At 45.1% G+C, this 12,651-nt stretch overlaps 1 protein-coding gene across 1 annotated transcript; it reads left to right on the top strand.

Moving 5' to 3' along the window:
* Positions 1 to 350: 350 nt before the first annotated feature.
* LOC144159762 (acyl-coenzyme A thioesterase 13-like) lies at positions 351 to 11,563 on the top strand. Its single transcript, XM_077691455.1, has 2 exons — positions 351 to 559; positions 8,093 to 11,563. Exons 1-2 carry the CDS (start codon positions 351 to 353, stop codon positions 8,259 to 8,261), a joined length of 378 nt encoding a protein of 125 aa, XP_077547581.1. The 3' UTR covers positions 8,262 to 11,563.
* The last annotated feature ends 1,088 nt before the right edge of the window (positions 11,564 to 12,651 follow it).

The raw sequence follows: 12,651 nt of genomic DNA, 5'->3' as shown, positions 1-12,651 counted from the left end.
GAAGCAGATGGGACACTCGCTAGACTTCAACTGAAAAGTTTACACAAGAAACATGTAATATATGAAAATGCCAACAGACAAGGATGATAGACCTTGGAAGTGATAAAAACAAACTCTATCATCCTTGTCTGTTGGCATTTTCAGCTTATTTTGGTTGGTGTGATGTCCTATAGCGATTTTAATCTCTAGATCGTGTAGTCCCGGCTGGGTTTCCATTGAGGGCTCTCAACTGTGTCTCTTATTCCGTGTGAAAATTTCATGACCCCGCAACCAACCAGCGTATGGTACACCGTTATCTTGCACCCTTTGTTACGCTGTGTGAGTTGGCAACTTATCCTTTTTTTACGTCTATGTTTCTGGTGCTGCCTCAGGTGAAACTTGCGTCCTGCGAGCAAGAGGTGGCCCACTTTGAGATGCTGGTGGAAAAGCCCCACTGCAACTTGAGCGGCACGCTTCATGGTGGCATGGCGGCCACCCTGGTGGATTTCTACACCTGTGTCCTGCTGAGCACAGCCTACGACAGGAGGGTGCTGTTTGTCAGCACCGAGCTTAAGACGAGGTCAGTAACTGGGGATCCCTGCACTGTATGGGAATGGGCAAGTTCGTGAGGTGACCCGCCGCGGTGGCTCAGTGGCTGAGGCGTTGCGCTGCTGAGCATGAGGTCGTGGGTTCAATTCCCGGCTGCAACAGCAGCTTTTCTCATGGAGGTGAAAAGCAAAAACGCGCGTGTGTAGAGATTTTCGCGCACGTTAAAGATCCCCAGGTGGTCAAAATTAATCCGGAGCCCTCCACTACGGCGCGCTTCCTCGCCTGCGTTGCGTCGTCGCGTTAAACCCTACAATCAATCAAGTTCGTGAGGTGGCCAACTTTACACCGAAGATGCGAGCACAGCTGAAGCTTACAAGTTTGAAGGTTGCCCGTTTTTAAGTGTTGAAGGTAAAAACGTAGCACTTTGCAAAGGTGGTGCAGTGAGCAGTGTATGGGGGGTAATAAGATAAATACAAACAATGGGAGCACATAGCCTCTGACTCATATTGTACCGTCTGACCGCAACTTCGGCAAACTGCACACATGCACAGTTCTTACTGAGCTTTTGAGAGTGTGGTCTAGGGAAGTGCTTGATGAAGAAGTGACACCAGTAATTTATTTTGAGGCGCCTTTGCGCCAGAGGCTGTGTGCTCCATTGTTCGTATTTCTTTTTATCCGTCCGCCCTGCACATAAAAGGTTGGGGTGAATAAAAAGTGCAATTTGTTGGTCTTTAAACTCTCCAACACTACTTGCCAACTTGCTTTTCAGAATCAAACGGCATTTATACACACCTGGTGTTCTCTACTCCCATCATATTTTGATTTGTAGTTCTTTGTGTAATCTGATAACTGTGGAGGAAAAATGCAAGCATTGCTCGACCCTTTACTTTTTTTCAGCCCGAAATGCTGTTGTGAGCCAAAAATCCAGCCAATGATGACCGGTTTTAAGTATTGACCTGCAACCGGCCCGCTTTTTAAAGAAAACCAGTTGGGATGGTCAAAAACCAGGCAGGTGGAAAGCCTAGTCAGCACCCTGTAACGACTGTTGATATGTTAGCCCCTGGTTTTTTGATAGTCATTTCTTGACTAGCTCTTCTGTGATAATTAGCCCCTTAACTTCCACAAATTGGATGTGTGATGATGGACAAATGCAATGTTTTGACAACCGACCTCCACTGTTGTTTCCCTGGCATTTCAAAAAGTTTGTTGTTCGTTAGGTAATTTTACGTTTTTTACTTTGCAATAACGCCCGTGGAAAGACATCAGTGGCAAGTGTGACTACAATCATGAAAGATACAGAGAACAAACTGTATTTATCCCCATAAGAGGGGAATTTATATTTACTATACTGCAGACTGCTTGAGTTGAGTTTAAAATACATGTACTTAGATAATTTACACAGTGAGGGAATTTGTCAAAATCTTATTTGGGGCTGCATCGTGGAGTTTATTGAACCCGTATGATTTATTATATGATTATTGGCACAAGTGCAGATTCCTAGTACACTGTAATGGGTGCCAGGAGAGAGAGAAAACACCACACACCATTGAAATCATCTCACCAACTGCTGTAATGATGTCCCACTGGTTTTTACTGGGTTTTCATGCTGCATCAGCTTAAAGATTTCAATTTTCACCCATTTTATGGTACAGATTGGCTAGCTGTTTGTTTGCGCATTGCCATACATAAGTAAATATTCTATCAACCTGCTAATGCTTGCCCTGGGGTTGTTCCAATACATTGTCAGTGCTGACACCAGCTAATTAGTGGGAAGGGTGGTTTTGGATGCACCTTTATTTTTAAAAAAAGGTGTCTAAACGGGCTGAAAGAGCTCCAGGAATGGCCTATTTTATTTATTTATTTATTTGAATACCCTAAAGGCCCCGAGAGGCATTACAAAGGGGGGGATACTATCCATACAATGCATACGTCAACACGCATAAAAAAGACCGCACTGAGAGAACAGACAACTGGGCGAAAGAAACATTCGTAAAAAAAGGAAGGAAAAAAAAGAAGAACAAGAAGCGACATGGAGTTACCACACAGCGCATCTCATACCCGCAGTACATTCCAATGCCAAGAACTACACATGGCAGCCGAACATCAACGCTGCACTGGCACACAAGATACAACAGGGAACAAAAGAAGTATCACTCGGAACTTTCCACATTCAGAAATTTGCGCAGAGCAGATTGGAAGTTAGACGGGTCATCCACCGCTACAATCTCGCGGGGTAGCTCGTTCCACTCGCTTATGGATAGCACAAAAGGGGAATTTTGGTACTTTTTGGTTCTTGCGAATATGGGCAAGACTTTACGATCGTGGTCAGTGCGATTGGACACATAATGGGCTGGAAAAATATGAGCACACGAAAATGATGTAACACCATGATAAAGAGAGTGAAAAAAGGTCAAACGGAAGAATTTACGACGAGTGCTAAGGTCTGGAAGATTAAGAATCTGTTTTAATGCCGATACACTTTGGTATGGCGAGTACGAGCGCAGAATGAACCGGGCAGCCTTATTTTGAATGGACTCGATACAGTCGGACAGAATAGCTGTGTGAGGGTTCCAAAAAATAGAAGCATAGTCGAGGGTTGTACGGACGAGGGAAATGTATGCTCGAAGTCTGGTGACATGGTTTGCAAGATATAAACGGCGCTTTAGAAAGCCAAGTTTTTTTAGTGCCTTGTTTGTTATGTGCTCAATATGCATGGTCCAGTTTAAATCAGGAGTAAATATCACACCTAGATACTTGAAAGGATGGGTTCGTTCAATTGTTGAACTGCATAACGTGTATTGATGAAATGGAGTATTTAGCTTCGAAGAAAATGTCATTACCTTAGTTTTCTCGGTATTAATTTCCATTTTCCACACGTGGCACCATTCTGCGAGGGTATTTAAATCACTTTGTGAAATAGCTACGTCATCGGTGGTAGTGATCTGCCTATAAATTATACAATCATCGGCAAATAGCCGTATTGTTGATGTTATATTGTTCGCAATGTCATTAATATATATCAGGAATAATAAATGCCCTAAAACTGATCCTTGAGGTACTCCTGACCTAACACAACCAGAACTGGAGAGATTATTATTTATATTTACTTTTTGAGAGCGACCAGATAGAAATTCATTAATCCAGCGGGTAGTTTTTACGTCTAACTCTAGGCAATTTATTTTTTGGATAAGCCGTTTGTGGGGAACGCGGTCGAAGGCTTTGGAGAAATCGATAAATACTGCATGTGTATAAACCAATTTGTGCAAAGAGTCGTGTAAGTCCGTGGTTAATTCAAACAACTGTGTTTGGCAAGAACGCTTGTACCTGAACCCATGCTGATTATCGAATAACAATTTATTAGTATTGAGATGTCGCATAATGTGGGAGTAAATTATGTGTTCAAGGAGTTTACAACAAACCGATGTGAGGGAAATCGGGCGGTAGTTTTTTGGACATGAGGGTTCACCAGATTTATAAATGGGTTTGACATGACCAGATTTCCAATCGTCAGGGACGCACCCAGAATCAAGCGATTGTTGAAAAATAAGGCACAATAAAAACGAGGATACGTGACTTGTTAACTTTAGCAGCTTTGAGCTGATGCCGTCAGGTCCAGGGCTGGAGCGAAGCGGAAGTCTAGCAATTGCACGGGATACACCAACTTCAGTAACGATGATAGGCTCGCTTGGGTAAGTTATTGTGGTAGGAGCGACGGTACAGGACTCGTCAAGGGGGGGTTCGTCGGTAAAAACTTCACTAAAGACACTGTTTAATACGTGGGCACATTCTGAGGTGGGTACAATGCAACCATTTGCGTCCTTTAGTGTTATTACACTGTCCGTATCTTTGGGGTTAATTATGCGCCAAAACTTTTTTGGATCAGATTTTAACAAATGCGGCAGCGTATCATTAAAATAATAATTCTTAGCTTCTTTAATCGCTTTTTCCGACTCCCGAGCTAATTCTTTATACTTGTTCCAAGTACTGACACTGTTGCTTTGCGAAGCCTTCTTGTAGGCTCTTTTCTTTTTATTTAGGCACTGTTTAACCTTTTTCGTAAACCAAGGAGCACTTGTTTGTGATGTGAAGGAAACCACTGGAATACACGTATTTTCAATTTTCTTAAGGAAGTCACGAAAAACTATCCAGTTTTCATTAGTTGTACGATTATTAAATTCACTCGAAAAGGAGCTCGAAAACTCAGTTAGCATACAGTTAATTTTTTCACAATCAGCTTTTTTGTAATTACGTATGTGTTTAGGCTTTGTTTCCTTGTTAGGAAGTGGGAGAGGGTGGGAACAGTGTATTACTCTGTGGTCACTAATTTCATCAAGGACATGGACTACAACGTTTGTCGGATTGTTTGTAAAAATTAAGTCGAGAATGCGTTCACCCCTCGTAGGTGCAGTTACCAACTGAGTTAGGTGAAACAGTTTTAACGTACGAAGGAAGCGGGATATCTCAAGACCGACAGATAATGATGGCGATGATGGTGTGACCCAGGTAATGGAGGGGTAATTGAAATCACCGCCAAGCACCAAAACACACTGAGGAAATTTGTTATAAATTAATTCGAGTACATGGGTAAGGTGATCAACAAAATCTGGTTTGCTGTCGGGGGGTCGATAACAGACCCCGATTATACACGTGCAACCTTCAAATTCGGTTTTTACACAGAGCAGCTCGAGAGGGGTATCAATGGCAACAAGGGAAGGTTGATAAGAGCTCCTTATTGCTATCAGCACGCCACCGCCACGAGATGAAGTTCTATCTTTACGGAAGACAGTGAAATAATGTGGAAGCAATAATTCACTATTGCATATGTCTTCGCGGAGCCACGTTTCAGTGCCTAGAATGATATCAGCGGAGCATGCGTGACCTACGGAAAGCAACGAGTCAACTTTATTTATAATGCTACGGAAATTAGCGAGAAGAACGGATAAATTATGTACTTTTGTTTTTATAGGCTTGATTCGGACTGTTTGTCAATCCGTGATGCGCATTTGCGGTGGGTCTGCCTGAACTACTCTTGCAGAAACTGCATCATAGTAGTATATGTGTCCTTTAAGCTTCAGTTTGTTATACCGTATGCTGTAGCGGTCATCCTTCTCTTTGTTCGCTTTAGCGAAATCACGAAGCATTTTTCTTGCGAACTGTATTTTAGGGGAGAAGTCTTCCTCAAGCCAGATTTTAGGTTCAATGTCTTTGAGTTTATGCCCATTTCGAAGGAGAGAATCCTTTGTCTTGAAATTTAGGAACTTTATTATCAACGGGCGCGTAAAGTCGGGACGAGGTTACCCGATTCGATGCGCCCTTTCAATGTCACCGGGTTGCAAGTTTATTTTTAGATGTGTAGAACAGAAATCCTTGACTAATTTTTCGCTAGCCTCATAGTCCTCTTTGTCGACTTCCGCTAAACCTTTGATTAACAAGTTATTTCTGCGTGAACGATTATTTAGGTCATCGACAACATCTTCTAGGCCACCATTAGTCCGCGACAAAGTCATTTTAACTTCCTCAAGTGTGTCATTGACTGCTTTGACGCCAGTGCCTATTTCGGGTACTATAGGTAGATTTTTTTCAACTGCGCAAACTCGGGACCTAATATCAGCAATATCTCGTTGTATTTCTTTCAAGGTATTTGCAGTGGCGTCAAAGTTTACTTTGTTGGCTATGCATTCTTTCAGCAAGGCATACACATCATCTACTTTGGGGCCTGGATTGGCCTCAATGTCCCCAGCACAGAGCAAAAGCAGCGCTAGACAGAATGATAGTGCAAGAGAGGGTTTGGGGCACAAGACACAGAGTAGGCGGGCCTCTGCATGAGGGCGTTCAGCAACCCCTATCCTATTTCTGCAGCAGTTTCTGAAGGCTCCGATACGAACCCTGTAGGTTGCAATGTCAACCCCCATGACTCAACAGACCACAGGAGGGTGAGGCAAGTACAACAGTATGGGGATCAGCAGCCACAGAAAAAAGTAAAAAAAAAACAAAAACAAAAAAACAAGGGTTCAAGTGCATACCTATAACAGAGCAGGAAAGCGTTTGAATCCTGTCGTGCGTGGCCGCATATCCCGGTGGGTCAGGGGCGAGCAGTCCTTTTATGTTGAGCGGTGGCGCTGCGCCAGCAGCTTCCTCTTCTTAGACCGTGACGTCAGACAGGCGACACGATGGCTCAGCCCCTATCTCTTCCCAGGCAGGAGCAAGACGGCGCACGAGCAGCAGGCGGTGGTGATGGCCGATATCTATAACAGAGCAGGAAAGCGTTTGAATCCTGTCGTGCGTGGCCGCATATCCCGGTGGGTCAGGGGCGAGCAGTCCTTTTATGTTGAGCGGTGGCGCTGCGCCAGCAGCTTCCTCTTCTTAGACCGTGACGTCAGACAGGCGACACGATGGCTCAGCCCCTATCTCTTCCCAGGCAGGAGCAAGACGGCGCACGAGCAGCAGGCGGTGGTGATGGCCGATATCAATAACAGAGCAGGAAAGCGTTTGAATCCTGTCGTGCGTGGCCGCATATCCTATGCATGCGTGGCCGCATAGCCTATGCATTCAAAACTTTAATCTGGTGAGGTAGTTAAACAATGTTTACTGCTCTCTGCAGTGTTCCTTTAAAGCCAACTGCATTCAAATTTCAGCTGGGCCAAATTTAGTTTTAACGTACAGTACGTACCACCAAACGAACCGAGGCATGACTGGTAGCACCGTGAAATGCGTTGTTAATCAGTTAGAAACATTTTGTTAAAAGTAACTCCGTCGCAGACGACGCTGCACCTGCTGGTGGATCGCGCAAATAGCCATGAAGCGGAAGTGACATGCCGGTTGGCCCGGTGCTCCATTTTCCGGCTTTTTTTCCATTTTCCAGCTTTTTGCTCCATTTGCTCCAGCTATCCAGCCGCTCCGGGCGCTCGCTTGCCAGCTGCAATGTCACTCCAGCCTGGCTGCAATGGCCACACTTTTCTCAATTTCAATTCCAAATTGCCGATTTTTGCTGGTAGTTTGTGCCGTGCACACGCGTATTTGAGCCATGATATTTTGTATCGCAGTTTTTCTATCAGGCAATATGGAAAGCGGGTTTTCAAGGGGTTGAAATTTTGAGTGCAGTTGGCCTTTAAGCTGTGCTGCTGCAGCGGGCGAGGCAGAAGTTGCATGATCAGTAGCGGGGCTCAACAACGGTGCGCTACTTCTTACAACCCTCCAACGCTGCCGCATGGCTCACTAGGCAATGTTTGGAGCTATGCAACTGCATTCGTTCTAGTTAATGTGTATGTCAGCCTATGGTTATGAGCTCCCCCAGACCTCTCCGTCATCTCATTTTAATCTGAGCTCAGCTGGAAGGCATTGTTACGGAAACTAGTAACAGTGTCACTGCATTGCAAACCGTACACCGATACTCAGAGCACTTTATAATTTAATGTTATTGTTAGTTCCGGGGCAGACGAAAGGTACCTCAGAAGGAGCACGATTCGAGAAGAAAAAGTTAAGGGGGGGGGTAAATTTTTTTTTCACAGTAATAGCAGGTTGTTGGTGTACAGAAACTCAAACAGGTGGCTGTCTTTTGTTTCAGATTTCTGGGCCCTGCCAAGATGGGAGACACTATCCTTATGGAAACCCGGATTATCCATGCTGGGCGGACATTAGCGTGTGCCGAAATGGACATTCTTGACAAGGCATCGAGGAAGATCCTAGTTCAAGGAACACATACTGCGTTCATAGTTCCAGACGAAGGGAAGTGATTGTGTTTGGACCAGGTACATGATCCTGGCAAGTACAACTTCTGCTCGGGAAGCAAGGCATGGTGTGTGAGGACCTCCAGCAAACTAGTTTAATTCTCTGGGGAATCATTCTTCGTTACGGCTTTGCCATGTCTTGGTCATGTCAAGTAGTCTTGTTTGGGCTTGGACGAATTGTTGTACGTTGCTTGACTCTTTAGAGGCAGCAATGTGGACCACTTTACTCTGCAACTATCTGCTGTCTTTCTTTCTTTTTTTGTGATGGGTCAGTTATATACAGTTGCTGACCGTTTTTTCGGACCCGACGGGACCCGCCGATAAGTCCGAAGAAAAGGGTTCACTGAAAAAAAAACTTTATTGGCCCAATGGCTCGAAAAACGTTATGCACGTCTGTACACACCTCTGCCTACACGCGACTAAGTCCGCCTCTATTTCCGCCAGCGTTTGTCCGTCACTGTAGGCAGACAATAGCACTGTTAGGGCTCGCGCTAGATCAGTATTTGGTGCCTCTGGCGTTGGTGGCACGTGAACGTCGGAGTCGCTGTCCACCTGCGCCGTTTCAAGGACCTGGCGTACGATTTTGTCATCATCCAACTCGGCACACAGCAGGACGACACTATCAATGTTGGTGAAATCTTGAAACGTAGCCGCTCCCACATCGACACCGCTAGCACGGAGGTCATCGAAAATGTCGGATGCTGCGGCAGGCGGCATCTCAGCTGTGGGGTTCTGGCCTGTGTGACTATCCTCGTCCTCATTTCCAACCACAAATCCCGCATGCTGAAAGCAGTTGCGGATCATGTCCTGCGTCACTGCCGTCCAAGCATCAGACAGGATGATGATAGCCAACAGCACATCCAAAGCGTAGCTTTTGTCACTGTCCACACGCAGCAGCACACAATTCAGAAGGCGCGATCGGTAGTGCAGCTTCAAGTTCTTGATGACACCTTGGTCCATGGGCTGCAACACACTTGTGGTATTCGGCGGCAAAAATTTCAAGGTGATCGCTTTCTGGTTGCCGGTGTGCCCGTGGGCACCACAGTTATCAACGAACATAAGCACCTTGCTCTTCTGTTGCTTGTACTTACGGTCGAGCTTCCACATGTACTGCTCAAAGAGGTACTGCGTAATCCAGGCCTTCGAGTTCGCTTCGTACCAAACTGGGAGCGATTTAAGTCCTTTAAAACATCTCGGGTTTCTTGATTTGCCTATGACGAGGAGTGGAAGCTTCTCAGTCCCCGACATGTTGGCTCCCACGACAACCGTCAATCGCTCCTTATTTTGCTTCCCGCCGTGGCAGGGTTCGCCAGAGAAGGCAATCGTCTTCTCAGGCAACATCTTGTAAAACAAGCCAGTCTCATCACAGTTGAATATGTTGTCTGGGGTGTACTGGCACAGCAGGGAACAGCTTGTCAGCGCGGTAATTTTCCACAAGGTTTTCGTCGACAGCACTGCTCTCGCCACACATGCATTTAAAGGCCAGGTCGTATCTTTTCTTGAAGTTGCGCAGCCAGCCATCGCTGAACTTGCAGTCCGTAATATCCATGCTCAGGGCGAGCGTCTCTGCCTTTTTCCTAAGCATATTTCCGAAACCGACACCTTTCTAGCCAAAGTTGCGCGCAGCCAAAGGTGCGCGCTGCCTCTTCCAGCTTTGGGTGGCTGCCGTCTCGGAGATTCTTCTTCTTCACTGCAGACACTTTTTCCGCTGCCTGCAGGATTTTCTCCTTGTTCTTTAAGTGATCGAAGACAATTTGCTTTGAAACCAAAAATTCGCGAGCAACTTCGCATTGCGGTCAGCCGCTTTCAACTTGACGGATAGTGGCAGCTTTTTTCTCCACCGTGAGTGTCTGGTAGTTGCCTCGTTTCTTTGTAACTCGGGATAGTTCCTGACGGCGCAGTCCTGACGGCGCAGGTGGTCGTGGTGGCGCGGGTGGTGTCGGGGCCATTTCAGAAGATCAGTCTTAGCCGGCCAAGCAGCAGACTCAACGTTACACAAAGCACACAAAACGACTGACCGTGACGATGGCCAAAATGCGCAAATGTGTATCAGGTAGTCCGACAACTGCCTTGTGTTGTGTTGCGTCTCCGCCAGGTGGCGACACAGGTCCCTTGAGAGCTCCGAAGCTGAAGTCCGAAAAATCGAACGGTGGGCTGTGCAGCGTCCGAAATATCGGTCGTGGATATACATGTACTTCAATGGGACGAGTGGCCATGCCGCGAAGGTGTCCGAATAAACAAGCGTGTCCGAATTGTCGGCGTCCGAATAAACGGTCGGCGACTGTAGTCACTTATATGTAGGCGAAAGGCAAAAACGCCCGTGTGTACGAGATTTCGGTGCACGTTTAAAGATCTCCAGGTGGTCGAAATTAATCCAGAGCCTTCCACTAAGGTGCTCCTCATCGCCTGCATTGCGTCGACGTGTTAAGCTCTACAATCAATCAATCTAAAGTAGCTTCAAAATACAGTAAGCCCTTGCTGTAGCGAAGTTGCTTTATCAAAATTCTTTATTTTTGTAAGTTTTTTCCGGTGCCAACTACAGTCCAGGAAGAGCAAATCGTCTCCACTTTTAACAAAACACTGCTTATAACAAAGTGTCCCGCTTGAAGGCTTGGTTATGGCAAAAGCTTCTGTATAATGTGATGTGTAATATACATTATTTCTGTCAATCTGCCAATATGTGTAGTACCTAGTCTGTTCACATCGCCGTGTTGTAATGCAATTATAGAATTGCTGTTCACGACCTTGTTATCTGTCTGTTAGACACTTCAGCTCTGTGGTAGTGGGGTTAATTCTTTTGAAAGAAATTTATTTTTAAGACCAGTGTTCAATGGGCTTCTACTTGCTGTTATAACAAAGTCAGTGTCCTGCTTAAGGACTTGGTTATAGCAAGTGTTTCTGTATAATGTGATATGTAGGATATATAATTTGTATCAATCTACAAATATATGTAGTGCCTAGTATTTTGTTCATATCGCTGTGTTGTAATACAGTTTCAGAGTTGCTTTTCAGAACTTTTTTTATCTATCTGTTGAACATTTCAGCTCATTGGTAGTGGGGTTAATTCTTTTGAAAGAAACTCGCTTGTCAGGCCAGTGGGCTTCCACTTGCAATGCAGTGTGTATTATTTTAGGGAGAACATTTTAATTGTGAGTTCTTGTTGAGAACTATGTTACATTGTTTTGTAATAGTGGAGCCAGTTGTGTAAGTGCACGAGTGTTTTGATAAAAAGCATAAATGGTTCGTTGAATGGAAAAGCTCCAGAGTCGACGTCTAGTCAGAGCGAAATGCTTCTGAAATGGCTGGTGGCGCTGAGAGAATAAAAGTAAAATGCTTGAGTTGAAAAGAAAATTTGTGAAATTTAGAATTAAATTGGAATCAAAGCCAATGCCTCCGGATGCAAATTGAGCAGTACTTTGGACACTACGGCTGTGTCGCTCTAGTTGACTAGCAGAAGACCCAGTGAGTGCATTGTGGCCTTTGACTTTAAAATTTTGGATGACCAGTACATGCAGCTTCGCGTACAATGAGTTTCATGTTGCTTGGCACACATGTAGTTGAACAAAGTGTTTAGGTAACCCCATGTAAGTCTGAATATCGTTAGACAACATACTCAACTCAGATGGATTGGCCAACGACGATGACAGCTGTCATCAGCGGCTCACAGCCAAATTACCAATAGCCATTGGCTGAAATTTCGGTGTGCACACTTGAAGAAGCCCTCTGCACTGTTCAATTGGGCATGAATGCTTTTTGCATTTGCAGGTCCTAAAAAGATATCCTTTTGAACTACAAACACCGAAATTAATAGTATTGACTAGATTTCAGGGCTATATGCATTCCTTTTTGACCTAGATCTCTAGGAGGCTTGCTAATAATTGTGCATGACCTGCATTTTCAGTGTAACATCATAACTTGTGCACCTAACTCACTCTTCCAGCAATGCGTTATTATGAAGCAAGACACTGTGTGTATGGTACAAGCCTCACTGGTTAGCTGCTTTACAAACGGAACCACATATCTGGCTCTTAAACCTTCTTTGAAAGCCTGTCGTTTGAGCAGCATGATCTAACAAGCCCGCCAAGCTGCTCTCCAATTACAAACTGCCACATTGACAAAGAAATTCCTTGTCTTGGGACTATCTAGCTTATGGGACGGGCTACAAGAAGCTCACAACTTGGCCCAACTTCACGGCCTACTACTGGCTCGACCATGTCAACAGGGGCTGCGAGCCTTGGTTTATTAGCCAGTACCACTGAAAAACCACAGGAAGTGTATCCCACTCGCCATTTGGACAACATCCACGTAGCACCCATACTTCGCAATACACGCCCCAGGCAATGCAGGGAAAAGAACCACCAGGGAAAGGGCCCAGACCAATTATTATATCAATAAT

The sequence above is a fragment of the Haemaphysalis longicornis genome, unplaced genomic scaffold (genome assembly GCF_048455015.1).
Source record: "Haemaphysalis longicornis isolate Haplotype H1 unplaced genomic scaffold, Haemaphysalis longicornis Haplotype H1 scaffold_10, whole genome shotgun sequence".
Lineage (NCBI taxonomy): Eukaryota > Metazoa > Arthropoda > Arachnida > Ixodida > Ixodidae > Haemaphysalis > Haemaphysalis longicornis.
Note: the sequence above shows the minus strand (reverse complement) of the source record. Positions and strands in the feature narration are given on the sequence as shown.

Excerpts from the sequence above, each read along its gene's own strand:
- LOC144159762 (XM_077691455.1), top strand. The coding sequence starts at position 351 with ATGTTTCTGGTGCTGCCTCAGGTGAAACTTGCGTCCTGCGAGCAAGAG. Across the intron at positions 560-8,092 it reads AGCACCGAGCTTAAGACGAG|ATTTCTGGGCCCTGCCAAGA; the intron begins GTCAGTAACTGG and ends CTTTTGTTTCAG.